Genomic DNA, 27,650 nt, shown 5'->3' with positions numbered 1-27,650 from the left:
TGTGGGACCCGTTTCAGTGTTTACTAAAAGAAAATGTATGCAATCTAATTATTTTAACCTGCTTTATTTGGGGGTGGACCTCACATCCTCTAGGGCAGTGGTTCCCAACCTGGGGGGGGCGCCAGGCCTCAGATGATTTGAGGCCTAAATCTTTTTTTATTTGAACATATAATTGTAACACAATACATGATCGTCGCTAAAAGCCTTGTCTCTACATGACAATAAAGTACACAATATAATTGATTAATTTGAATACAAATTCAAGTTAGTAGCTAATAAAGGCATAAAAAGACAGAAATGCATAATTTTTTCTATAATAAATAATAATAATTTAATAGAAATGTTTCTTCTGGGCATAAGGTGTCCAAACCAGGCTTGTCTGGATAAGCACATTTTTAAAACAGTCATTGTCCATGCCGGTTTCAGATTATTTGTCACAGTTGCTCCGATCAGATCGGTCTCTTCCATTTTGTAGATTATTTACGACTTTTGAATCCACAGAAACACATCGGCAAAACCCGGCTTACTTTGAGCACGTGTTTTAAACAGTTTAATCCCTTTGTGAATTGTTTCCACTTGTGCCGTCCTTTAATTTCTTCATACAGCGTGAATCCAAATGAATGAATCCTGAGTCCAATAACCATCAAGTCACTCCAATAGTGCTCCTTAATTACGCTTTCATCCTCCTTTAACAAAATACTTCACATTCATCCAGTTTGTGACAGTAGTTGTAGCATTTTGAGACTTTGAAACTTTAATTACCACTGTTGGCTTGTCTGTCCCTTGTGTGTGTGGGGAGGGGGGGCGCAACTTCCAACAGGAGTAATTTGGGGGGGCTCTCGGGGAAAAAGGTTGGGAACCCCTGCTCTAAGGGGGTCCGGGGGCATTGGGACTAGTGCTATCTTTAGAACACGCGCGGGCACCGTGTTGGCTACCCTGTATCAAAGCTAGCTGAATTTGAACCTGGTATGTACCTGAGACTGAAAAACGTCCCACTTTGGAGCCAGTGGTTGTCCCAGTCGTGGCGTTGGTGCTTGTCGACACCTGGAAGCGGCCAATGGTAGTGGGCTGACTGGCAGAGTCAGCGGAGAGAGGAGAGGCTCGATTTCCAGAGTCAATTTCACAAACCCCTCTGGACAGAGCGGATGACCGGTGGAGGGTATTTTCTGGACTAGAGGGGGAGGAAGAGGAAGAAGAAGAGGAAGAAGAAGAGGAAGAGGTAGAGGACGGCGTGAGGGAAGAAGAGGAAACAATGCTGGACGAACCACCAGTAGCAACAGACACCTGGAGAAGAGGAGAGGGAAACATTTGAGTATACCGAGCACAAGGTTTATCTGTTTTAAACTGAACTGACCAGATACTTTTAAAGCCGTGACTGAAACGTACCTGGAAGCGCCCCAGAGTGAAAGCTGCTGCTGGAGACTGCGCTCTGCTGCCTCCCTGAACGGTCTCCGGGCTCAGAGCTCTCCTTAACTGGGCTTCTAAATTACCCAGGGGTTTCTGAGACTGTGGAGACAAACAAACGGGGTATAAGGGACCCTCTAAGTATTGCATATGCACATCTACACTACAAAAGCCTGAGAGTAGAACAGGTAGTGTAAATGAAACAAATGTAACTTTACCTGATTTGGTCCAGGAAATGGAGGTACAAGTTCAGATGGAGGTGTAGCAGCTTGGTCAAAACCAGTAGGTAAAGTCTTTCAAATAAAACAAAAAAGGAAATGAGTCAAACTGTTTGTTGTTGTTGTTGTTGTTGTTGTTGCAATAAGCAGCATTTTAGATACATTCTTGTATGCTGCAGTTTTTACTTACATGTGCCCTTGACTTAGTTAGAGGTGTCTGTCCTGCTGGAGTAATACCCTGTCCCGAGGTGGTGGTCAGGCCCAGGACACTCTGCCCTCCAGAGGAGAGGGGGAGGTTTGAAGGGGGCACCAGGGCGGCGCCGGGGGGAGGGGAAGCAGTCCCAGTGGGAGGAGAAGAGGTGCCGGTGTTCTGATCCACTGACGCAGAGCTCTGATCTTTGAAGAGGGACCGGAGCTTTTTATCCAGCGCCTGGATATCATCTCTGCCAGCCGTTTTGTTCTGGAGATCAGCTCCCTCTGGCTCCCCGGGCTGAGCTGGACCAGGCACCGGGGTGGGGGGAGTGGGCTGAGCAGAAACGGGGACGGGCTGACACTGTGATGCAGGGATGGACGAATTCACAGGCTGGGAGGACGATGCAGTGCCGTTAAAAGGCTGCTGCTCTGAAGCAGGGACAGAGACAGGACTACTGGATGAAACACTGGCGATAGGCGGGGGCCCGGGGCCTGCAGGGACGGAGGTCTGCACTGATGAAGGGGAGACGCTGGATGCTGTGGGGGGGATATTGGCAGCTGATGGAAGCTGTGGGGGGGCTGCTTCATGGGCTGACTGAGCAGGGGGACTGGGATCAGTGGTGACGGGGGTGGGGCTTTGGGACTGAGTGACTGCAGGTGGAGGGGAAACCCTCCCAGTTGGGGGGGATGGTGAGGATGTTGCAGTGGATTTCAGAGGCAGAGCTACAGCCTCTGAAGGAGCGAGGCTAGTGTTAGAGTGGGGGCCGGGTCCTGCCTCAGGGGCCGGGACAGGGCCTGCTTCCTGCTCAGAGGGATCCAGGGTGCTGCCTCTCTCCAGACGAGCCTGCTTCATTATACTGAAAGCCTGCTGCAAAGTCCCAGAAGGAGCGGACAGAGACAGGCCCAGTGGCAGAGAGGGAGCTAGAAAAGAAATGTCAAGTATATTCATATTTTTCAAAAACATGTATCTGCCAAGGTTTTGTTTTCAGTTAGGGTATAACACTAACAGCGCCTTTTTTTTAAAAACTTTTAATCAGTATTTTCATGCAGTTTCAAACATTTTACAGTTGATTCTACAGAGAATGAGCTTTCTCTCACCTGGTTCATCTCCAAAGGAGTTATTAAACGAAGTACCGCCAAAAAACTGTTCTCTAAGACGAGACTCGGGCACTGGGCTGACTATGAACCTCCGACCTGCCGAATGCACCACCTGCGCTGTAGTCATGGGGGAAATGCCTGAGAGGAATTTAAAGAGAGGAAGATTGTAAGACAGGAGTTGGACTTCATTAAAAGAAATAATGACAGTATTTCTGGCTCAATGGAGTTTACCTGGCAGCATAGGGATAGACAGCTCTGGCTGTTTTTGGAGATCAATCATCTGCAAAGAGATAAAAGCATACATTTCAATTGTCAGGTTCAGCAGGATTACATTTTAAATTCCTCAAAATGTATATTTGGCTAACAAGGTGATGTGAAGTAAAGAAATACCTGAGGGAAGCCGTCCTTCATGCCCTCTCCTTTCTCATCGGCCATTTCTATGACTTCACGGACCTGCTCAATGAAGGACTCCCGCTCATTCTCCAAAATAAATTCACTCTCAACCTGAAACAAAAAGCAAAAGAAGTTCAAATAAAATCACCAAAACTACATATACGGAGAGAACATTTCAAAAATGTGTGTAAAATGTGTTAGTTGATGTAGTAAATATTTAACATTAGTTGTATGTGTCCTTTTTCACTAGCTTTCTGTTCAGAGTGGATTTTCTTTCTCAGTTACAAATTCAAGGCATACTCTATCTAATGGGTTTTACAATTTTAGATAATATATTTATTGTAACAAACACAATCTGAAAGTTAAAATGTTTTGTCTACCATGATCTGTGCAATCTCCTCCGGGTTATCACCATCAAGGTCGAATTTAAAGGTCACCATCTTTCTGTTGTGTGTTTCCAGCTGGCACTCAGCTACTCTGTCTCCCACATTTGAGATCTGCAAAACATTTGTCCAGGTTAAAAACAGTTTGAATGACAAAGACCATAAGACAGGATTTAAATGAACTCATCAGTTCAGATACATACACTGAGAACATTGAGCTTGGCCTTCCCAGTCTTCTCATGGCGGGAGCGGCTGCGTACTGATCGCCGCTGGTGACGCTTCAGTGAGCGGCCCTCATGGCGGCCTCCTGATGTAGAGCCTCCCTCATTGCCGTCACTAAGACCTGAAGCTGCATCCGAAAGGCAACTGAAGGAGAAATGGATCTGTTAGAGAGAGAACAGACACAATGTGCGGTGCTGGGGAAACCTTTGACAATAACATTCTCCTCACCTTTCTACAGATGGAGGCACCAGAGCAGAGGACCCTGGCTCCACTGGGGCTGGCTGAGCAACACTCACAGGGGCCTGAAACACAGAAGACTGTTATTAATCAAACACTTCATGTCAAAAGCAAATATCCACACAAGTCCCATTGCTTGTGCATTACTCTATTTTTAGGACCATAAACCCATGATCATTTTTAAATAATTGAAATTCATTCCATTGTTATTTTGGTTATTTATGGTGATAAACTATCCACATGAAGGGGATTATGGAAACCAGACCATCCACGAGGTGGAGCAGTTGAACCGGATGAAACGTGTCTGGGTACAACAAGTGACGCCATTATTCAGCTCTCAGGCACTGTGTAAATATTGCTGTGTAATGGAGTTTTCATTTCCTTCAGAATGTGGCAACTTTTCTCTGCTGTGCTTATATGGATATTAATAACATTTAAACAAGGTACTGCTGTTCTATTAATTACTACTCCAGCCCTGTAGGTCATTCAAATACTGCGCTTTCTGTGATACAATGTCTAATATTTATTACAGGCAGACACATCTACTGGGGTTACTGATTTCTTGGAGGATTTATAGCTTCAAAAACAACCTTTGAGCTGTTTTTAGAACAGAATGATGTGAAAATGTTTTGGCGAATTCCCAACACTATTCCATGTTTTTCACTTTTGAGTAGAAATTGTGGTCTGGGGTCTTGTAGATGTGGGTTGAAAAAAGTTAATCATATGTTGGTTCTCTATAATAAAAGTGACAAGGATTATGTGTTTTTTTTCTCTATAATTAAATTCTATGTAGTCTTTTGAAGGATAAATGTACACATTTTACAGAACAGGAACCAAATACTTCACACCTGACCCACATACACCCACCCACACAACTTCTGTTGTTTTGCTCTGAGTACCTGCAGAACAGAGAGGCAAGAGGCCTGATAGAGGAAGTAAAGGTGCTCTGCGTTGAGTGGAGGTGACAGGATAGGACTTGGATCATTGGCCCAAGACTAAAAGTCATGCAGGAATGAGCAGCATGCAGAGGGGAAGAAACAAGGGGACAACCATGGTAATGAGAGTTGAGTGTCCAGAGAAAAGAAAAAAAAAGATTTAGAAAAAATGCAAACATAAAGCGATATGTCAGGGTTTGATAAATGCTTAGCTTGAGCATGGGAGGTGTGTGTCACCTGTAGCTGCTGAGCTCCAGCCTGTGGTAGAGTGGAGCTCAGGAGAGTAGCGCTGCTTTCTGGCTGCTGCTGCTGTTGGGGTGAGGGTGTCTGAGAAGATGGGGGTATCACCACTTGTTGGGTCGGAATCTATTAAAAGTAAAAGGGAAAAGAAGTCAGAAACAAGAATAAAATCAAAGTGTCCTGATGTTGTGATAAAAGCTGACCTACTTTCATTGTAGAAATCTTGGTTACTAAACCTGAACCTTTTACAGAGGTTGACTCTTTGGCTCTATTCCAAACCCACACTTACCTGTTTGTCAACATAGCTGCAGAACATTGATCTATTTTACAGTGTGGCCTGTCAAGATATTCCTCAGTGAACATTGAGAACCCTCCCGTGTTTTTAGAAGCATGTACATGACTGTTCCCCTTTTCGTTAGCTAAGATAACATTTGTGTTTGGATAATATACATTCTGTTTGGAAATGCCTACTACAAGTAAGTCAAAACTAACCAAACACCTGTGAAAATATAGACAATATGTTTTTTTATTTCCCTCAGAAAGGCTTTGGGTGTATTACCAAGGAACAGAGACATGGAACATTTCATCTACCTGAGGGGGAAGCGATGGTTGGTAGTAAACTCCGTACTATAAGAAACAAAACATAACACAGGGTAAGAGTGGAAAACTGGAGAATAAAAAGAAAACTACGGGGGGAAAAAAAACATGAGTCTGAAAAACCGGGGATTCAGAACAGACCTGCTTTCAATTAAAGAAAACAGAGAATATAAGCTTTAAAAAGGTCTAAACAGCCTCTGAAGTGCTTTGCTGACCTTGAGAGGTTGAAGTGCACCGGCTGCAGTGATATACAAGTGTACTCAGGGAGCGTTCAGTACAGCCTGACATGTACAATATGTTTGTTGTTAGTTGCAACAGATTTGAAACTTTTAGCCAGGGGTCATTAAAACAAAGCTTGTTGGCGTGAAGTTCCACTTTAAAGACATGCAGTTCAACATTTACCTGCTGAGGAGCCACGGCAACCGACTGGCTGCCGGGAACCACAGGAACAACTTCAGGGTGGACCACTGGCATCTGGGTTTGAACCTGAAGTCACACAGAGAAAACAACGTGGTAAAGATAAATAAGCTAAATCCAAGACGAAAAACGTGTAGCTGGAGGGGAAAATGTAAGCTGAAAAGTATAAACATAAAGAGCCCATTAGGTTAGACACAGGATTAGAATGTATACTTCATTCTGAGAGGCACATTATCTAATTCTCTTCAACAGACAAACATGATGTCTGGTTTTTTTCCTTAGCTAGACTCACCACTGACAATGGCTGCTGAAGCGTTTGGTCATTTTGTGTCTGTTGGTGTGACACCTGGGGCTGAAGATGCTGACTGGGAGGGCTGCTGTAGGATATTCCAGACTGAGGGGGCTGGATCTCAGGGGGGACGGTGGAACCGGACAGTCTGTCTCCCATGTGAACGGCTGTGAGAGGTGGACAAGAAGGTTCATTTATGAAAATATTCACTAACCTTTAAAAATGAAAACGTTTTATCATTGTGGCTTCAGGGTTATCTGATCGTCTTTGAGACTCACCTCCTCCAGTGTGCTGTAGTTGATGGTGTTGGTCCGCCTCAGGCTCCTCTGACTCCGGCTGGATGGAGGTCACACTCTGAACATGAACTGGGACTTGTCCCGTTGACTGGGGGATGAAAGGGACACCCTGCGCCATGCCGGCCAGTTGGGTGGATTGAGGAGTGATATAGTTGGAGCTCTGAAGGCTCTGCTGAGATGCAGGTTGGGGGGCCATCTGTGGGTTTGGTTGTGGAGAGACATAGGGAGCGGGCTGGGGCACGGGCTGGGACTGAGGCACCTCTGTTGGCAGTTGGGCTGGTGGCTGAGCAGGGGGTAACTGACCCTGCTGCTCTTCCTCTATCCTTCTCTTCTCCTGATTTTCTCTGACCTGCAAGACATTCAGTGGCAAATGTTTTAAAACGCCTTAAGAGAACCCCAATTGACAACATATAAACAGGATCAAATATACATAATTAACATTTTAAATGCACTATATAGTGAGCATTTACACACCTGCTGCCGCTGTGCTCTCTTGCGACTGATTAGAGACGACCTGTCCTTTATGGCCTTCGCAATGGTCTTGTGGTCACCTTCGCACACATAACCAGACTCAACCTACATCAAAGACATGACATACAATTAGGCATTAAACATTTAAACAAATTATATTAAAACCCCATTTTTAAAAGACTGATTAAACTTTTTCAAAGTTAAATTCACCATTTCCTGAGCCACATCCTCTGGGACGTCTTTGAGGAGGTCGAAAGAAAACTCAATGGCCTCGTTATCTTTGTACTTCCCCTTGAGTTTCTTTACATCCTCAATTCTTAGCCACAGCTTTATAAGCTCCATCTCTCCATCATCTTCTTCTGCCAATTCCACACGCACCCCCGTGTCCTCCTGGAAGAAGGCATGGTTCAGGAGGTCCTTGATTGAATACCTTAATAGAGGGAGACAAACCGTGAGCAAAGATATGTTTTCCTGGAGAGCTAGACTTCCTGTTACATGCTCTGAAGATACAGACCTCTCGTCCTTGTTCTGGCGAATGCATCCCTCGATGATCTCCTTCACTTCAGGAATGGCCACCTTGTCGAAGCTGCCTGGCTTCACCCCCTATAGGAAGCACAGAACCCTGAATGAGAATGGTTCTTCTTCTCATATGATCTTTTTCTTATGACCTTTATCTCCTTTACAGCTCAGAGGCTCTCATCTCTCAGAGGACTGGGAATTAGAAACCTTCTTTTCTTATAAAACGTATAACTTATAAATGAATGTCAAAAGGCCATTGAATGAAGTGGAAGGGGTTGCTTTTAAAAAAACTAATGTCAAATAATGTGTTAAGGATGGCATGCTTTCTATAGGATGGTATTAACTACATTCAGATTGTGTGGGGAAAGGATGGCATAACTCATAAAAGGACAGTCAATGAGAGGTGATGTATTGAACCAATAGCAACAGGAAACTACATGGTGCTACAGGAAAATGGAGGACTGGCTGAACAGATGAGCTTAATATCAAAACAGGAAAAACAGGAGCTCATGTCCCCAAGGAATACTACTGTAAAGCTAGAGCATGTGACACTACCCAAGTGTAGGCTCAACACCACAATAGCTCTTTGTTTTTCTCATCTGAGTCAACCGTGTTGGATGCTCTGCAATACGAGCAATTTATGGGTCACCAAAAGAGCGGAAGAACTCAATCGTTTTCAGTGGGGAAAATAAAAAAGGCTCCTTTGTAGGTTCATGAGGCAATCACTTCAGTATACTTTCAGTTAAGGTATAGGTATGGATTTCAAGGAGCATTTTGTACACTAACTTGGAACAGGTTAAAGTTTTTTTTAAATCGGTGAGGCACTAGTTATTGAGTATGAATCATATTAGTGACTTGTCAGTGACTAAGTCAGTATGAAGTGTATGAATAAGACCAAAAAGCATGTTTGTTTTGAGATTTGCTGCCCCTCTGTCATCATAACAAGACTGAACCATTAACTGTTAGCAGGAATTCTGCTGGTTCAGCCTTTAATCATCTACGTCTCAGTCTACGTGCTTAACCAGCATACACCATGATTCAGTAAAAAGGACAAAGAAAGAAATAAACTATCATATACAAGAACAAACTGAATTTAAGGAATGAAAAACAATTGTAGAGGATATAAACGTAATGTAAGCTTGATAAAGAGGCGTCTGTGGTCATTTAAAATCATTCCAAATGGGACATTAGCCTTCTCGGCACAAAGGGAGAGGTGAGGGCAGGGCAGAGGGTTGACATGGAAGGTTGAAAAGAAGACTTACGCTGGTAACTCTGCGGTAGATCTGTGCTGCGTTCTGGCACTCTGAGTAAGGGTACTCTGAGGTGGCCATCTCCAGCATGCACATTCCAAAGGCATACACATCCACTGACTCGTCGTACTTCTCCTCATACATCTCAGGCGCCATGAACTCAGGGGTACCTTAAATCAAAACAACTATTCAGAACTCTCGAACTTCCTTACTGATTGAGTGGGCTTCTCACAACCCATTGCCACTCTGCTCCCCTAACCCGTGAGGGGTTGAGGAAGAGCAGGATGAGAGGAGTGACCATCCTGTTGATATCTCATGGAGTAGAACCTGTGAGATGAAAGTTGGAAGAGAGAAAAAATAAAATAAAAAGGGGGAGGAAAGCAAAAAAGAGAAAGAAAACAAAAAAGGAGGGAGAGGCTGGGCTCAGTTAGACTGCAGAGAAGAAAGCACGTGTTTGTCTGTGTAAGACCATAACATGTTGGGATGTAAGAATGTGACTGAGGTCGCCAATGTGCGGAACACACTAGTTAGCCCAAATTAATGTTGTTTGCAATGTCCAAAAGAACAATACCTAGGACAAAATACTGTGTAATTTATTCAATAGAATGCCAATGATCTCTGTGAGAGAAATATGACTAGCTGTGGAAATAACTTTTGTCAAGACCTTACCTTACAACCACATGTTCCTTTTATATTACACTCACCTTTCGAAGTGTGACTTACCGTGTCTTCCTCACCTGCAGGAGGAAACTGTTATGGTGAAGGCTGAGAGAAGCAAATCCCATAGCTAGTTACGGTGCTCAGCAGTGTGTCTTTGCACATTGGCCTTGTTTTATTAATAGATCCTTTTACATTTAAATCAGGTCTTACACAGAAAAACGGTTTATTTAAATGTAATAGTTTTGATATTGATGTGTGTTACAGCACACTGTCACACTTACCAGCCCACAAAAGTTCATACTTACTCAATGACCAGCAGTACCCTATTCCAAACAGCAGAATGGGGCACAGCTGAGGCTAGAGCCTACATTTTAAGAACATACCCAAGAATGTGAAATAAAAATAAAATAAAAAATATATAGACAGAAAGTAGGGAGAGTTCCCTGGACACAAAGAAGGATCAAAAAGATTATGCTGCCCTGCAATAATTTTAAAAGACAGTAAGGGACAAACACTAGAAAAAAAACCTGTTGAGGCAAAGCCATAGAAAGAGAAGTTAAACATTATAAGGTATAACTGGCAAACAGACCACATCTTTCCAAACCACAGAACAAAGACCAGTCTAAGACAGAAGCAAAGGCCATACCTTTAGCCTTGGCCAGGTTACATTCAGTAGGTGCCTGGAAAAAAAACTCTCTTTTTTTGGAGAAACATAGAACAAATATATTCTGTACATGACCAAACTTGATAGTCACTGTTTGGGTTTCAAGAGAGAAAGCCTTTTGAGTTTGGCCTCCATTTGAGCTGTGGTTTGAGAGGCAGCTGAAACCTTGTGGTCTGTTTTTGAACCACATCGTCAGGAAAACACGACACGGGGAAATACCCATTTTAAACATCATTTTCAATACAAACATTATATCAACTTAGAAAAGTCCCACAACAGGACAGGTACCAGAGTAAAGAAATTACTTTGTATTCGTACCTATAACACTCTTAGCAAATGATGCGCGCTTTAGAGTGGCCAGTCCCAAGTCTCCAATCTTGACGGATCCTGTTGGGCCTGTGATGAAAATATTGTCGCACTTGAGGTCCCTGTGGATGATGGGGGGAGCCCGAGTATGAAGGAAGTGGAGGCCCTTGAGGATTTGTCTACACCAGCTCCGCAGCACTTTAATTTTCATCACCTTGAACCGCTTCAGATATCTACAAGGGAATAGATCATAACTTTCATAAATCCTCTGAGGAGAACAGAACTTATAAAGCTAGCAAATGTAGTATTTTCTGTAACATTCTTTCAAAAAAGCACTACATTAGATATTGATTGACATCTTATAAAACGATAATAGATTACTGTAAAATATTTGGTTTTCTAACATATTAGACAAATGGTCAGAATATTTATAATAGTTAGGATGATCATTTGTATCGAAATGGAAAAGCACTCATGTTTAATGTATATACGAGGTCTGTATTAATGTGTTTGCTGGCTCCAGGTACTCTGAGACTCACGTTTTGAGTGTGCCAGAAGTCATGAGTTCAGTGACCAGTACAATGCACTTCCTGCCTTTCGAGGGTCCCTCCCAGGAGTCGTAAAAACGGACAATGTTGGGATGCTGTAGTCCCTTCAACATCCCCGCTTCCTCCTTAAAGCGCTGCCTCTCCGTCTTTGAAAGCTTGCGATCCTGCAGGAGACAAAGATAATAGCTATAAGATAAAGACATTATTTACTGATGTCTGACTGATGTCACTTTTTTAACAAATGCATTAATGACAAAAACATTTATGTGCAAATGTCATGGCACGATGAAGACTATCAATACAATACAATATTTCTGTTCTAACTAAGGTAGCATCAGAATGAGCTTGTTCATGAGAAATCATTTTCAAATCTAGATCAACTTGATGTTTCAGGTTTGAACATCTAACAGGAAATCTATAGGCCTCAAAGTAAATAAAAGGCCTTTACAAATCTAACCTAAAAAGGTGGTGCCATTAAGATTTCCTTCTACACCCACAAAACTGCAGAAGTAGAAAATCCTATAGTTGGGGGTGTAGGGAAGTGGTCCTGTTTCTCTAGCAGACTACGTTGAACCAAATTAATTGTGTCTAGCTTTGTCCTGAACACCAAGATAACCAAAATGATAAAAAGAGCTACAGCATGACTGAGAACGAGAGAAGGTTAAAACAGTACAGGTCATAATCCGAAACAATAAACCAGGCCTGTTGAACCAAAACTCTGCTCATTAAAAATGGTTTTACTGTTCAACACAAGCTAAACTCATCTCAATTGGTTTACATCAATCGGAAGCAGGTTTGCATAGGTTACTTGGTATAATACATGACAAATAAAGAATAATTCTAATCAGAAGAAAATCACCCTACACATTAAAATTGCGTTATTGTGGTAAGATGTGGAAACCCACCAGCTTGAATTTTTACAGGAAATATTCATCACAGCATTATAATACAAGTAAACTGATGAATGATTGTGAGGTCATTTCTGGCTTGGTCTGACTGTTATTTCATTATTCATTATTAAGTACGAATGACTACAATTAATCTTTTCATTGATATAAGGCCCAGCACTTTAGATACCAACTGTATCACTATCTAGTATGAGGCTAATGGTGCGCTCACAGCCTGTATTATAAACAAAGCTATACATGATGAGTCAACAAATGTCTGGCAGCTGGCGGGTTTGTCAATGAATCATGGCATAAAATATGCAACGCTGATAGTGTTGTTGCCCAACAGAATTGATCATACCATAAACTGACCTATGCATAGATAAGGTGGGCAATAATCAGTGTTTGAAAGGCTCTGCATATTAACAAAACTTTCTGGAATGTGTACAACCACCCTTCTCAACTTGCATTAGTAATTCCTGGCATGGCCTACACTAACAGCATGCATGACTATAGAGCAGCAAGCCCAGGCCAGTTATACAGGCCTAGTGAAACCAAAGACCTCCTTCTAAACCCTCAGGGATCTGGCCATAAGCCAGGCTGTCCAGGAAATCAGCCCGTACTGTATGTGAGTGGGCAGTGAGGATTAGACTTTGTGTGTCAGCAAAAGATAGAACTGAAGCAGCGTCTGTTGAAGGTATTTTGGAGATTTGAGGTTGATTATTTTCAATGTCTCGTGGCAATATAGAGCAGAAACAATAAGAAAGGGTTAACTCTTAGGAGCAGCGGGAGGACACCGAAACGGACTAATGCCAGGAAAGAGCTGGTGAGGGACAACACATTGTCATGCTTAACTGACATCTAATTTAGCTTCTGCAAATAGAATAAAAACAGATGTTTCATTCACACTGCCTATCTAACATTTTTCCATTCATTATTTAGCATAATGCAGGACAAACTAGTTACAAAGCTCTCTTACAACATGCAAGTATGCATGACCGAGGGCCTGTAAAAACTCTCCAGGAATTTATGATCTTGCTATCATAAGAAACACATCACAATCCTTGATTGTCACTTGATAGAGTTCTTTGGCCAGTACCATGTCCTGCTTTTAATGTCACTGACTGTGCACGGTAGACTTAGGTACATCCACAAACCTGTTCTGAAAAGCCAAATATCCACCAGGCTTTTTTTTACTTTAAAATTACTTTTGGTAGAACCACAGATACTGAAATGTAAGATAAGTATGTGTGTCTTGTTGGACTGTTACAGTTAGATTGCAGCTTTTGTTTTTGTTCGGCAAGAGAACTTTGATGCATTGCATATCAGATGTCCAATAAAGCAAAGGGCATAATAATGTTTGGGCTACGTTTTCCTGACTGACAGGAGTCTGACAATCAGCAGAAAACCCAACAATTGGCCTTAAAGAATTACTTTAAAACCTTTAAGGTGCTTTCACAGATTTGTTATCCATATTTTCCAACAGTGGACAGTGTCCTCATATTCTACATACCATTTCGAGGGAGAGGCTTTAAATGTCTATATATTAGGAAACCTAACCTGGCCGGCACTCAGAGGACACTAGCAGCTGCAGTTGAATCACAGAGTGGGCATGAGTCAGCTCACTAAATAGCTGTGTTACCACCACTGCCTGAATATCATAACTCACAGCTGTGAAATACTGCCCTTGTGGCGTCTTTGAAAAGCCCGAGGAAGAGGGAATAGAAACTATATCATAGCGCAAATGTGTGTGTAAATACACAGTCACAAAAGTAACATGAGTGTGAAAATGATGCAGAATTGCTTTTCAAACACTTAAAATCTGAAAAAGAAAAATCTTCTTAATCCAACTAGTCAACACTTTGTTTTCAACCATCTATGCAGAGTCAGCAGAACACTTATCTAAATTCAGTTCAGCAATAAGTCAACTTTGATGTATTGCCCTTCCCGAGTTAAGGTCCAACTATATGGCACAGAATAACACCTAGGGAAGGGCCATAGTGCAATATGGTGTTTTGTGAAGATATAAACATTCTCTTAATAAACAATTCTGAGTACATTTGAATAACAACAAACAAAAGAAATAACTTCCTTTTTTGTTTGACCTTTTGTTTAGTGTTTTTGCATTACAGTGGAAGATGGAAGATTTATCAGACTTAAAACATAATTAAACAATCATAATTGCCAACCCTATTTCTGAACAACCTGCACATATCCAGCTAACGTGAAACACATCCAATGCCAGATAACTACAGTACAACCAATGCACAGCAGAACATACTGCTTCCAGGCAAAGGCCTTCATAAATAACCCAGCAATCCTAAAATAGACTGTGAAAAAAAGCCTGTGATCATGCCACGGGTTGGCTCTGTCAGGTCTCTGCTCTGAAGTCAGCTTTGAGGTTTATGCTGAGGGCTACATGAAGCTCTTTGGGTAACATCAGCTGAAATCATGGTTAAGGCTGATGGCCCTGAAAGCCATGAAGCTATGTTAAACAGTCCCACCCTAAATGTGAGTTACTTATCACATAATGCGCAGTATGACTGTGGACAGAGGTTCCCAGTGTTCCCATGACACACACACAATACAATAAGATCAGAGATCACCGTGAGTGTCAGTCAAACTGTCAGCAGATGATGCATCCAGGCCATTTCACAATCTGCCAGTATGACTCCTCATCTGATTTGACTGGCAGAAAATAAAACAAGTTATCCATTTCAAATAAAAACAAAGGCTATGTGTGATTTTGGTGATTTGTGGTAAACAGACGCTGCAATAAATGCATACTTTTTTCAAGCAAGATGCTTCAGACTGTTTGTCTGGCAAAAATGCACACTAGTTCATGTATAGATCATGAATATGTGGATTGTAATCAAATATGTATAGAACATTAGATTTCTCAAATGTGTTTCTATAAATAAACAATTAATATTCCATAGTTTATGGTAAACTTTAGATTTCTAACCATGTTGCGTTATCACAAAAAGAGTCACTATTTTAAATGACATCTGTAAAGCGTGTCACTCTTAGCGGATGCCATCCGTCCCCTCCCATAGCTTCTAAAGGATGCCTGCATTTTTACCATATCATTCTGCATTTGGCTTTAGCCAGTATTGGGGGGGAGGGAGGTTGGGAGGCAGCCAGTGGAAGATGACATGGTTGAAAATGGATGAGTGAGCAAGAAAGGGGAGGCTCTTAAATGAATTCCTTTTTTCCCTCGACTTCCTCTCTGTGGTGACCTACTTTTTGTTCAAACATGCCTGCAACGTGAGATTTGAAAAAACTGTGTGGGTTCATGGGTGGTTGAGAAGGGTTGACGCCTAAGACAATTGTGGACAGATGGCCTTCAAGACTGAATAGGCCAGGGCCATTTTATTCAAACTTTACACAGTAGAGCTTTAAGCTATGATTGAGGCATAGCTTTAGGGAAGGCAAAGTGGGTTCATTGGTAAATCAGTCCAACACTTTTATGGTTAAATATTGTTTTACTACTGAAGCTCTTGTGACACTGATGACATTTGGTACCTCATTTCCACTTATGGTTATATATTGAGAATAGAGAGTAAACAACTGGAACAACTTTTTAAACCACAGTCCATGTTGAATTTTGCAGGAGGAGAGCTAGTGAACTTTGGCTTTTCACAGCTGGTGGCACCGCAGTGCTTTTTGGTAAATAACTAAGATAACAGTGTATTTAACAATTGCATGGTTGCATTGAGTTTCATAAGGATGCATCAAGCTATATTCTATTATTTGCATACTGTTGTTTTTGGTGATAGCTTGAATAAATAGTTGTTTCAAGATCTTTTTACAGCAATGTGGGTATCGAGAATCGTGGCATATTTATTTTGTAGGCCCCCATGGTTCCTGAAAACTAATTAATTAATTAAAATGAAAAACTGTAAAACTAGGGATGACAATGAAGTTAGAGTGTCCTATGAAGGAAAACCTCTTAGACTTGGTCCATTAGCATAGAAGCAAAGGTGCGGCTGTTGCTTCCAGCTGACACTGAGACCCCGTTTACACAAGGACAAAACGGGTTGTTTCCGCAGTTTCTCTTGCGTATAGCCCTTTCGTTTACACTAGGACGTGACAAAACGATAGAAACGGACCCCGCAAACGATAACGGGTCCCAAGGTGGATAGATCTGCAAACGGAACAATGGGGGGTAAAATGGATCCGTCTGTACGCCTCTATACGATCATTTTCTGATAACGATGAAATAGCCCCGCCTCCCTCTCCCCACGTCTCCTGCTCAGAGATTAGCTGCTGGGCTGTCAGAAGAGGGGGAGGAAAAGAGAGGCTCCGTTTATTATTCTTATATTATTATACAGAGTCGTTATAAATTTGTTTTAAAGCTCAATGAATAACAAATAAGACCTCTGACTGGCACTTTTCTAATTTTGTACGGAAGATTTCAACTTTAACGAACATGTTGACCGGCGGACATTTTTTTTTAATGGAAACTTTGCCGCCCGGTTCCCTCGTCCCTTGGAAGAGGCAGAGAGGTGGGTGTTTTTCATCTGCTGGTGGACTACCTGAGAGATATACAGCAGGAGAACACGCCGCCCACCGCGGAGAATAAACAGAAGGGCAACCATGGCAACCATGCTCCGGGGTCTTCTTCGCTGCTTTTGGTGTATTTTGTGGCGGCAGCAACGCCACTTACAGGCCCGGCATATGTACTACAGCGTTTCCAGCGGTTTCGTGTGAACGGACACGTTAAATGAATCAAATGCGTGTGAACGGAAGACTTTTTTTTAAAACGCATAAGGTGCGTAAACGCAAACGTTCCCGTGTAAATGGGGTCTGAATTCCCAGTGGACAAATAGATGTAAGGCCTATGGGTAATGCTGATTACTTTCTGCCTCCCTGATTCTGGCATCAACACGAAATATATAAGTAAATAAACCATATTAGCCCTTACTTCTTTCTTAAACAGTGGAATCTTATAATGTGATGATTGCATTGTTCACGCACCAATCTAGAAGAGTAGAAAATAGCTATATATTTATATTTCTTTCAAAAGTTCGTAAATGAAAATGGCTCTAATTATATGCATGTTTGTAAAGGCAACATCAGTATATAGCTAAACTGAAACTCTATGAAAAAAACATGTATTTTAATATCACCTTACTCAATATTGCCTCGAGCTGAATCTGGAATGCAACAGTAACACTTAGTGATCATGGGACCGCTTTAACAACCATGTGAGAGGGGATCCTCACGTGCAGCTCAACTGTTTCTAGCCTCGAAAGTCTTGAGTTGACAGATGAACGTTACGGAGAAACAGGTTATAGTTTCATCTTTCAGGATTGACTAGGGCTGCTCGATTATGGCAAAAATCATAATCTCGATTATTTGGGTCAATAATTGTAATTGCGATTATTAAATGCGATTATTCATTGACTTTGAAAACATCCATTTATTGGAGAGAAAACTATTTGAACAGTATGTTTTTAACAATTGATTACCCTGAACTTTAAGTATAATTCAACTGAAAAACCAAAAAAAAGTATTGTATTTCAAAAAAAAAAAAACATTAAAAAAAGTAATAATAATAATAAAAAGAAAATCGTTTTATTTTGATTACGTTGTTTTCGTAATCGTTGCAAACCATAATCGTAATCGCGATTAAAATACGATTAATTGAGCAGCACTAGGATTGACCTCTATGAGCATAAAACAAAGTTATTTCCCACAAATCACCTCTTTGCATTGGATAAGTCCCCCGATAAAAGTGGTTTCGGACACTGCTAAGTCCCGCACAAAATGTAGGTAAGCCTCCAAAGAGGAAAAAATATATATAAAAAGGTAAATATTTTTCATACAAACCACACATATTAGAGGGGAGATCATTTCAATTTCCCAGGACGTCAAGGGGGCGAAGTCTATTCTTCTTTCCCCTAACATAACAATTAGTCCCGCAAGGTTGAGTCAATTTACCGATCCACAGCTTTATCAACAGAAAAACCTAAACATCTTTAGCAATCTAGCGCTTATGACATTCATATCATTAGATAACGACTTAATAATAAAGAAATCAAATGCAATAAGGTCCAACATCCATTCTAAAATCTACCTCAAATATAACGATGTACTCGCTTGCCATCAAAGTCAAATGTATACTGAAATAGCAACTATAGAAGTTTCAAAAAGTGTTCATAGGCCTTCTTGTTGGAAAATGACATAAAAAATGACAAAAAGATGATACTGTAAAATAAGTTGACCAAAAATATGTTTAAATGTTTCAACATAAAGTATAATAATAACTAATGGAGGTTAATAGGTATAGTTACTGAGTTTTGCTTTAAAAGGGGTTATAAATCTGAAACACCGGAAAGTGTGAGGAAGTTAAAAGGGCGGGGGTGGACGGACACTCTAGGAGCAAGCCTTGGCAGGCCGGCCTGCTGCACTTCACACAGGAGATTCCTCTTTCAGGAATGTGACCCACTTAACATTAACATTCACAAGCATTCAGAGCAGGAATGCACTGAGCATGCGTGTCATTTTGGTCTGTGTGAGGGGGGAGGGTCGTGCGTCTGTAATATTCACATTGTTCTGAAACCAGTGTGCCTGTGTAGCTATGGCTGAATGTTCTGCCGTGTAAGGCCTATGCGTCTCATGAAAGGGTGAAAGCGTGACAGCAAAAGCAAACATGCACATGGTGAATGAGGTCAAACTTTGCTATGGGCCATGTCGCCGATCTAACTGGACAGACACAAGGGCTACATTTTCCCCCCACGCAATTTTAAGAAAATCACAAACTATTGATCAGAGAGATGAAAAAGCTAATGATGAAAAAATGTGTATTTAAAGATATTATCCATTATCAATAACGAAACAAGTTTGATGATTAACTAAAGTATATAGTACCACAGATATATTTTAAAGATAAGATAACAATAATTCCATGTTTAAAAAATAACAATTTAAGTCAATTATTTCTACTGTTCGACATTAAGTACTGGAAATTGGAAATGTTAAACACTAAATGTCATCGTTACTTGTTTGACTTTTTACATTTTTGATGTCTGATGATCAGATATTTTACTTAACACTGATATTTAAATCTCACCTTATTCTGACAATAATATGCTTAGTTAACTTTTACCCTTCTGTTATGGTTATTCTGCAGCTCTGGAAGACTTTAATGTCATCATAATTATTGTGTTAATATCCTCTGCCATTTTAAAATCTGTTAATGGGAAATTGTTATGATGACTTAATAAACTCTAAACACTTCTAGTGCCATGAGACAAAGTCTAACATTGAATCTAGCAATTTCCTGTGATAAAAGTGTTATGTATCACTTGGTCATAGTGTTAAAAACATAAATGTTACAAGCCCTGATAAGTTTTGTAACTTTTTAACATAAGAAGTTATATCATAATAAGCACAATCATGTCATTAAATATGGACGGCGCTGCACCAAAAAGTACATTTGGGAAAGTGAGAAGTAGTTTAGTTATCCTTTGATGACAAAAGCGATGCGAAACAATCAAAAAGGAAATGCTAGCCATGTGTCTGACAGCGGAAATGACAGAAGCTGTAGCTCAGGTAACAGTGTGAAAGGAAATTGTTTTGGCTCTACGCCACTTATGCTTAAGCTTGATGAATGTTAACAGCATGAATAAAAAGGAGACGATAACCATTGCAGTAGAAATGCAATACTAAAAGTGACCAAATCAAAAAACATTCACAAATGAGAGCAACTGAAATCAGTAGCCATAAGGGTATGAAGTAAAAATTATTAACACAATAAATGATTATGATTATTATTATAACTACTATATTAATAATATTAGCAACAAAAGTTATACAATGTCTTACCTGCAGTTCACACCAAGCAACCTCCACCGTGGTCTCAGTGTCCAAGCCCTTGTAGACAGTCTTGAAGGAGCCCCGTCCAATTTCTATATCAAACTTTAAGAAGCGTCCATCTGGTGATGTTCCCACTGCTTTGGTCTCTGCCTCTTCAATGTCATCCTGCACTTTCTTCTCAGCTTCTCTCTGCTCTGCCTCTGCTCGTGCCTTGGCAGTTTCCTTGTCTTCTTCCTCCCCTTCTTCTTCAGGTGGTACCTTCACCTCACTGGTGCTTTCAGGTTCTATTTGTCTGGGCAATTCTGATCCTAAGCATGGTGCGGAGCGGGCTGCTACCACCACCTCTCCATCACAGGTATCTTGTACAATGACAGGCTCCTGCTCCAAAGGAACTACATCTACCTTGGTTATTTCTTTTTCTTGTACTCCTTCTCTTCCACTAACAGCAGTCTCCTCATTTTGAGCTGGACTTGGTTCAGCACGCAGTAAATGAGCAGCAACAGCCGCCAGTTGCCGCTGTGGGGGGATTTCTCGTAGCTGAACCCGTTGAGGTGCAGGGATGGGGATCTTGCTAGGTAAAGGGAGAGCTAATGCCGTAGCATTGGAATCACTGATGACACTTCGGCGCAGAAAACGATGTTCGGGGTTACAACGATCACGCTCCATGGTGTGATGCCGGCGTCTCACTTCTGTTGGCCGGCCCTCACTCACCATCGAATCTGAACCAGAACTGGGGCCATTTCCACTCTTCTGAGGGGGAACCAGGAACTTCACCATTTTGTCGTCTAGCTTTCCCGACATCCCACCACCCACACTATAAGTAAGGGGGTACACTAACTGAATAATTAAAATAAGGATACTTCCATTTCCGCCATATAGGCCTATATAAGCAATATCGGTCTGAGCTTTAAAAAGAAAAAAGATAGAAAGTCTTACAACTTCTACCTTCAGCTGTCTTTTTTTATTGACGGTCTTTATAAATATAGTGCAGAGATTGGGGGTATAGGATGGGAGGTGTCCTCTTGTAAATGGTAAAAGATTGAACACCACAGAAGAACACAGAGTGCTGATGTTGATACACAAGTCTCTTTAAGTCCACACCATCCATCCTGTAAGGGTGCAGCTTCTATCAAGCATAAGGAATCACTGGTGAGGAACAAACATGCACAGCCCACAACAGGCCCCAAACTTCCTACTGTAGCCAAAGGACGGAAGATCAAACCCTCGGAATACGTTCCAGTTCAGTATCACTGCAAGAGAAAAAAAGAAAACAAAATGTTGCCTGAAATATTTCACAAAGTAACCAACATTATGTCAAATGACAACATGACCTGTAAAAGACAAGCAACTGTATTCACAAGTAGAATTGACTGTAAACATAAAGTTTAATAACACTGCTTTCATCAAAAGAACAGCTGACAGACACTACAAAGTTCAATGCAAAGAATCATTTAGTGAATTGCTTTTGATTCATAGATATATTTGTCTATAGGTTTTCCGCCTTGGATAAGATTTGCTGCCTTGCCCAAGGACATAGGAACATGCCTGCATTCACAGGGGCAATGTCAATGTATTTTACAGCTGTGCCCAATTGTTATATAAATGCACTAATTTATTTAGTAAGCCATTACGTTTTGTATTGAGTATACAATTTAAAGAAGCACGTATAAGTATTTAATGTGGCACGAATCCCAAATGCATCCAACAGCCCTTTAGAATGACACACTAAAGTCTCAATGTTGTACATATTAAAGAGTTGACAACCCCTCTCCAGTAGGCCTACTAAAAGAGAAAGTACCGCTACTCACGGGGTCATTGAATATTGTCGGAATAACTTATATTAAGTGCATCGTTAAAGTCGTTAACGTGAAGCAGTAATTTAAATCAGCATAACGATATAAACATACCATCATCTAAACTGCAAATGCTAAAGACTTGCGCATGTAGCATGACTATTTTGTAATGCGTCAATAATGGTCCTTTCAAGATGCAGGTGTGCATTGGCAATCCAATTGCTTATTAGTCATCTATAACCTGCCTTGGTTGAGGCCATTACCAGCACCTGGTGTCAGAACCAACCCTAGTAATGTTAGCAGCATTAACATCCTGATACCTGTTAAAAATGACGTTAACACTTAATTAAATGGGTAAATTAATTTACGTAAGCCTCGTCTTACGTACCCATCTCTTCGCCGTCTTATAAGTGACACCAATCCACTTGAAATGGCAACATCGAGCATACAAAGCAAGGAGGAGCAACGGCTCTTTGTTAGCTTGCTAATAAGCATAGCTAGCATAGAGCTAGTTAGCTGTCTTAAGCTAATCTTTAACCAGCGAAACTTTAACCAAGCATTAATTATTTTCACGTCAATTGTTTTAAAAATATTTAACGCCCCGCTGTTAGCAATTTGGCCTGCCACTAGAGTCATTTCACATAGCCGATGTTGCCATTGACGTAACCGTTAGCAATTAATAATAGCGTTTACTCTATATTGATGTATTTACCATATCCAGGGCCGGTTTCCATTCCTGAGTGGTTAACATTACAAACTAACATTTCGTATACATAAGACGCCGGTTGGAAATTGAACAGCCTGCATTGACAAATAGCGCCACTGCTAGCCAGTCAGCTAACGTTAGCTAGAGTGGCCTTGCTGATGGCCTAAAAAGCCAGACGCACCTCCTGACTGCCCCCATGCAATTTCATGTTAGCATATGAAGCTACAAACGCTAATGCTTCGTTTGTTGTCATTAGACTACGCACTTTAAAATGATACTCTCCCTGACTGGGTCATTGTAACTATTCGTAGAAGAGGAGCACACCATATGTATATCACGTTAAATTCGTTTGCAATACATAGTGCTATTTGCTGTTCGTTGGGGGTCTGGCTTTGCTAACAGTTAGCATTGGCCCTTAACGATACAGCTAACAGAGCGGTGCCGGGTGGCAGACAGCGACCTACCTCAGTATCGTATCCACAACACAACTGACGGTCATCGGCGTTGAAATGGTCTTCACAGCGTTAATCCGTCTTTGTATATGTACAGGGACATACAAGTCAAATTTCCTTAAGTGTCAGGTAGATCAATTACCCAGTTAGTGAATATCAAAGTTACGATTTGTGAGGCTCTCTTACATACAAGCGGCGCAGTTGCTACATATTGAGAAGAAACGGGTTTTTCCGAAAGCGCCTGCGCCAGTGGAGAATGACCTCATAACCATAACATACATACACGCAGATATCCCTTTGAAGCACCTTCATCCTTCATGATATACATTATGTTTCCGAATACCTTATGATGATGTATTACAGTCAAATGCAATGAAGGTTAAAACCAATAAGTAATATCTGCTATCCTTTTTTCTAAATGCTATGAAAATCATATACAGAAATAACAAGTATGTTTTTAATATTCACAATTTCACATTGTATTGAATGTAAATACGCTTACTTATTTTTTTGTTCTTGTTTTTTCTAACCCTGACCCTTTTTGAAGACAAAATACCCTTGTGAACTTCATCTAATATACAACACATGTAATTAAATGCTATGTGATAATACATAAATATAAACAATTAATCAATTTTTCTTATTCCAATCTGCCTTTATGTTTTGATTCATATTATGTATTTTCATTAATGTATTTTATGTAGTGAAGATTTTTACATTTCTAGCACCCATTTCGAAAATACAATTTTCTGACAAGTGAGCATTGCCCTCTGCCGGTGTTTGTTGACTATACATGTAATGTCCATTTTATATTTTTTCACAGAAAATGCAAAACTAACTGCTGTAGACAGTATAATACCCCTCTCTATTTATTATTTAATTGTTGATAAGACATATTCTAAATTGTGCTTAACAGCATTCCAAATTAATCGTTGCCTAAATAATAAACGATTGTTTAAAGCACTCTAGATTTGACCAATAGATGTTTCGATGTCCACATCCTTACTTTTTTTCAGTTGAATTTAAAACAAAGCATTTATTTGTCAAAATGTTGGTAGGTCTGCGTTCTGTTACTATTCATCCACCATAAACCTCGTGACCGCGCGTTTAAAATCTAAGCGTGGCGAGAAAGTCTGTCGTGAACGCGCACAGGAGTCTTGACGTCACTGAGGCGCCCTGGCTCTCCTGAGCCGCTAGTACTGCTGGCAAAACGATGTGAAAATCAGATAGACATCTATCGAATAATTAACATATAATGACAGGGCTTGCAACCGATTTCCGATTGTCAGAGGATTCACTATTGGCGCTGATTTGAGCTCCACCACACCGGACAACGAGAAAGGTAGTTTGTTTGTAGAGGTTTTCACCGCTGGCTATTGTGTTAGCGAGAAAAAAAACAGAGGTTCTGGTTGACCATATAGATTAGATGGACTAGCCTTCATATGTCATGACGAGCTAGTGTAAAACGTACATTCAATTGATGTTTCCTAGCTGATTAAATATCAAGGAGAGAGATAAGTTATTCGCAGTTCTGAATGGAGAAACACGAAGCCGCTGAGTAGATGTGGAGCAAAATGGATATGGTTTGATGTGGGTGTCTCCAAAGCAGACCCTGTACGGTGTCGTTAGGATTGTGCAATATGTCCTTAATTCATGATTAATGTTCACAATTTGACACCGTATCTAATGAACTTATCACGTCAGGTTTCTAGCTTTGTATTTGGCAGACAATTTGTTTACGTTTGCATTTAGTTTTATGAGCAGGAAGATTTTTCCCTTACTATGTCCACCATGGACAATCCCCTTTTCCCTCCCTAGCTTGTTTTAATCCACAGCGTCAGCACATTGGAAACATGATTCGTAGCTTCAAGATTTACTCTTCCGACAACATATACGCACCTATTTGCTCTTACTAAACAAAGGAACACAATTAAAGGGATACATAGGAGTTAACGGTACCGATGTCAGCCTCTCCTGTTAGCCGGTATGTTAACGTGTCGCTAGCTGCTAGCAAGGCCACGCAGACTACCCAGTTAAATGTCTGTAGCAATTCACTTTAAAATATGAAACCGAGTAGTCGGAGACATTTTCGTACACAATCCTGCTTTATGTGTTGTTGTGTTATCTTCTAGCATTCAATTGATTGAATAGTCCAACAAGGCTGACACAAGGGTTATGACTTACCAATAGCTATAACGTCATTAAACGTACACTTTGTTAAGGATACACCTAAAATCAGAGGCTCCCAAACCGTCCCACATCATGTCATGTAATGTATAGAATAGGTTGATTAGCAAAGACACCTGAAATAACTTGTTCTTAGACATGACTGTAAACAGTTACATAACTGTCTGTACTCCAGGAGGGGATCTAGTGAAACCTAAGCACACAGTGGCCATCTGTACTTACTCTCAATTTGCTGAATTTGTTCTATTCCACATTGTGCTGGAGATTGTAGAGACCCCTTTAATAATACCTGCTAATCGAACCCAGGCTTGTTTGATTAAGGGGCCAAGAATTTGAGGCTGGCTGGTTTTGTTGGGACTTTGATAACTTTGTCAATTTAACAGACATTTTTGTCTTATTAATTGAAAACAAATGCTTGTATGCTATTGCCATGTAATTCATAGGAAACAACTGTTTTTTCTTCACAGATTGGTGTCAGAATCTAAAACACTGGACAGCTCCTGATGGATGAGTAAAGAGCTTCAGACCTCTATTTTAGGATGAATATTGTGCCCACCGCCTCCAGCTGAAGCAGAATCACCACTTCGATTCAGACAACTGGTTAAAGCCCCACACAATTGGCAAGAATAAATACAGTCACTGGAGGTCAAATTTCCATTTCTCTGTGAGCTCCATTCTTCTATTTAGCAGAAGATGTACGGTAGTGCCCGCTCTGTTGGCAGAGGGGACGCCAACCATAGTGGAGGAAGAGATGGAGGTGGTACTGGTAATCAGGGATCTGGCCGTTCCCCTCGCCTTCCCCGTTCCCCTCGGATGGGACACCGTCGCACCAACAGCACCGGGGGCAGTGGAGGGGGTCCTGGAGGGGCAGGAGGGAAGACACTTTCCATGGAGAACATCCAGTCCCTCAACGCTGCGTATGCAACCTCAGGACCAATGTACCTGAGTGACAATGAGGTTGCCTTGGCAAGTGATCACATTCCAAAAAGTGGTGGGACAATGACGACCATGGGGAGACAGAGGGTGACATATGGGTCAAGGAGCAGCAACAGTGGAGTTGTGGCCGCTAGCACCCCCAACATCTCCACCTCAGTGCCTGGCGGTGTTCTGCTGCCATCAGGCATGATGGCAGGGGATGCTCTAGCTTTTGGGGACCACCACATGGCCTCTACCGTGCCCCACTCTCTAAGGCAGGCTAGAGATAACACCATACTGGACCTGCAGGCCCAACTGAAAGAAGTGGGTTTGCAGATTTTTTCAATCAATGATTTGTGCATTTGATAATATTGATTTGCTCTGTTTGACAGACCACATTTACAATTTGTATCTGCTTTTCCTTTATCCTGCTTTTTCAGATACTGCGTGAGAATGAGATGCTGCGGCGAGAAGTGGAAGTTAAGGAGAGCAAGCTTAGCTCCTCTATGAATTCTATAAAGACCTTCTGGAGCCCAGAATTAAAAAAGGAGCGAGCTCTCAGGAAAGATGAGGTTTCTAAAATCACTGTGTGGAAGGAACAGTACCGTGTGATTCAAGATGAAGCACAGGTCAGTGTTACCTTGCATTTATTTGAAATACTGATATGTTTGTCTCAAAACTCTTGTTGCTCTTTTCATCAAGTCATTTTCTATCAATCTTAATAGTATCATTACTTTGTCTGGGTGAAACATGTTTGACTGGAAGAATGCTATTCATTCAGGCTGTCATCTTTAGTGAAAGTGTGTTTTTCTCTGTCTTCTCTCTCTACATGAGCTAGAGGCAGGATCTGTACATCTTGTTAATCCTCTTATATGCAACTATATGCTCATGCTTAATAGATGAAAGTGGCCGTAGGTCTAATGGCTGCATTAGCATTTCTGTATGTTTTTAGAAATTGCTGGATCTAGTGAACAGGATGAAAATGTGGTGAAAGTGCAAATATAAAGCCACGCATATGTATAGTAGTAACCACTGTATAGTTTAACCACTGCAGCAAATAAGAAACAAAGCCGTTAAAATAACCTTTTGTTGTCAGCTCATTTTTACTGCTTTGTTGTTTGATATTCAATGACTATCATAATCAATTATTTTATTGTTGTCTTTTGGTTCACTATATGTGTTGTGCATAGGTTATGTGGTACATTGAGTTGAAATGATCAAAAAAAGATTAATATCCTGTGGAAACGTAGCATTCTTAAATACCCAATATAGATATTGATTTATAGGGTATAAGAATATATATATATATATATATATATATATATATATATATGTATACATTTTTTACCAATGTTGTTCAGCTACCTGATTATGGAAAAAGACATGATTATGGCAAAACTTAACTTAAATAATAATCACTATTATGGGTCCATAAAACATTTATTCAGCACTTTTGAATGCATACAGTACATTAATTCCAAGTCAAGTGCATTTTCTTTTCTCTGTAGGATAACTACAACAAAGTACATTCAGAACAAAGCCCAGGT

General features: G+C 40.9%; 2 protein-coding genes across 3 annotated transcripts in view; one reads left to right on the top strand and one right to left on the bottom strand.

Moving 5' to 3' along the window:
* Window positions 1-23,224, bottom strand: part of LOC104956524 (serine/threonine-protein kinase WNK1-like) — a 34,280-nt gene extending 11,056 nt beyond the window's left edge. The window contains exons 1-24 of one of the 2 annotated variants that reach the window (XM_010784019.1): window positions 23,014-23,224; window positions 20,060-21,300; window positions 11,331-11,503; window positions 10,804-11,024; window positions 9,174-9,331; window positions 7,907-7,995; window positions 7,603-7,822; window positions 7,396-7,497; window positions 6,904-7,270; window positions 6,629-6,792; window positions 6,322-6,405; window positions 5,914-5,949; window positions 5,320-5,448; window positions 5,047-5,142; window positions 4,139-4,212; window positions 3,892-4,054; window positions 3,686-3,802; window positions 3,303-3,416; window positions 3,144-3,192; window positions 2,913-3,050; window positions 1,813-2,735; window positions 1,623-1,697; window positions 1,387-1,506; window positions 975-1,284 (exon numbers count right to left, since the gene is read on the bottom strand). In XM_010784019.1, coding sequence (XP_010782321.1) covers window positions 975-1,284; window positions 1,387-1,506; window positions 1,623-1,697; window positions 1,813-2,735; window positions 2,913-3,050; window positions 3,144-3,192; window positions 3,303-3,416; window positions 3,686-3,802; window positions 3,892-4,054; window positions 4,139-4,212; window positions 5,047-5,142; window positions 5,320-5,448; window positions 5,914-5,949; window positions 6,322-6,405; window positions 6,629-6,792; window positions 6,904-7,270; window positions 7,396-7,497; window positions 7,603-7,822; window positions 7,907-7,995; window positions 9,174-9,331; window positions 10,804-11,024; window positions 11,331-11,503; window positions 20,060-20,851 — 4,714 coding nt within the window. In that variant the 5' untranslated portion in view covers window positions 20,852-21,300; window positions 23,014-23,224. The remainder of the gene's footprint in view (window positions 1-974; window positions 1,285-1,386; window positions 1,507-1,622; window positions 1,698-1,812; window positions 2,736-2,912; window positions 3,051-3,143; window positions 3,193-3,302; window positions 3,417-3,685; window positions 3,803-3,891; window positions 4,055-4,138; window positions 4,213-5,046; window positions 5,143-5,319; window positions 5,449-5,913; window positions 5,950-6,321; window positions 6,406-6,628; window positions 6,793-6,903; window positions 7,271-7,395; window positions 7,498-7,602; window positions 7,823-7,906; window positions 7,996-9,173; window positions 9,332-10,803; window positions 11,025-11,330; window positions 11,504-20,059; window positions 21,301-23,013) is intronic. The other variant, XM_010784020.1, reaches the window with a different exon arrangement.
* Window positions 23,225-24,171: 947 nt separating this feature from the next.
* Window positions 24,172-27,650, top strand: part of LOC104956532 (ELKS/Rab6-interacting/CAST family member 1) — a 92,725-nt gene continuing 89,246 nt past the window's right edge. Inside the window, 3 exon segments of the mRNA XM_010784028.1 lie at window positions 24,172-24,343; window positions 25,656-26,427; window positions 26,544-26,732. Of these exon segments, the coding sequence (XP_010782330.1) occupies window positions 25,882-26,427; window positions 26,544-26,732 (735 nt within the window). The 5' untranslated portion in view covers window positions 24,172-24,343; window positions 25,656-25,881.

This window comes from Notothenia coriiceps, unplaced genomic scaffold (assembly GCF_000735185.1).
Source record: "Notothenia coriiceps isolate Sejong01 unplaced genomic scaffold, NC01 NC01_scaffold00026098, whole genome shotgun sequence".
NCBI lineage: Eukaryota > Metazoa > Chordata > Actinopteri > Perciformes > Nototheniidae > Notothenia > Notothenia coriiceps.
The sequence above is the reverse complement of the archived record's forward strand: the minus strand, read 5'-3'. Positions and strand labels throughout refer to the sequence as shown.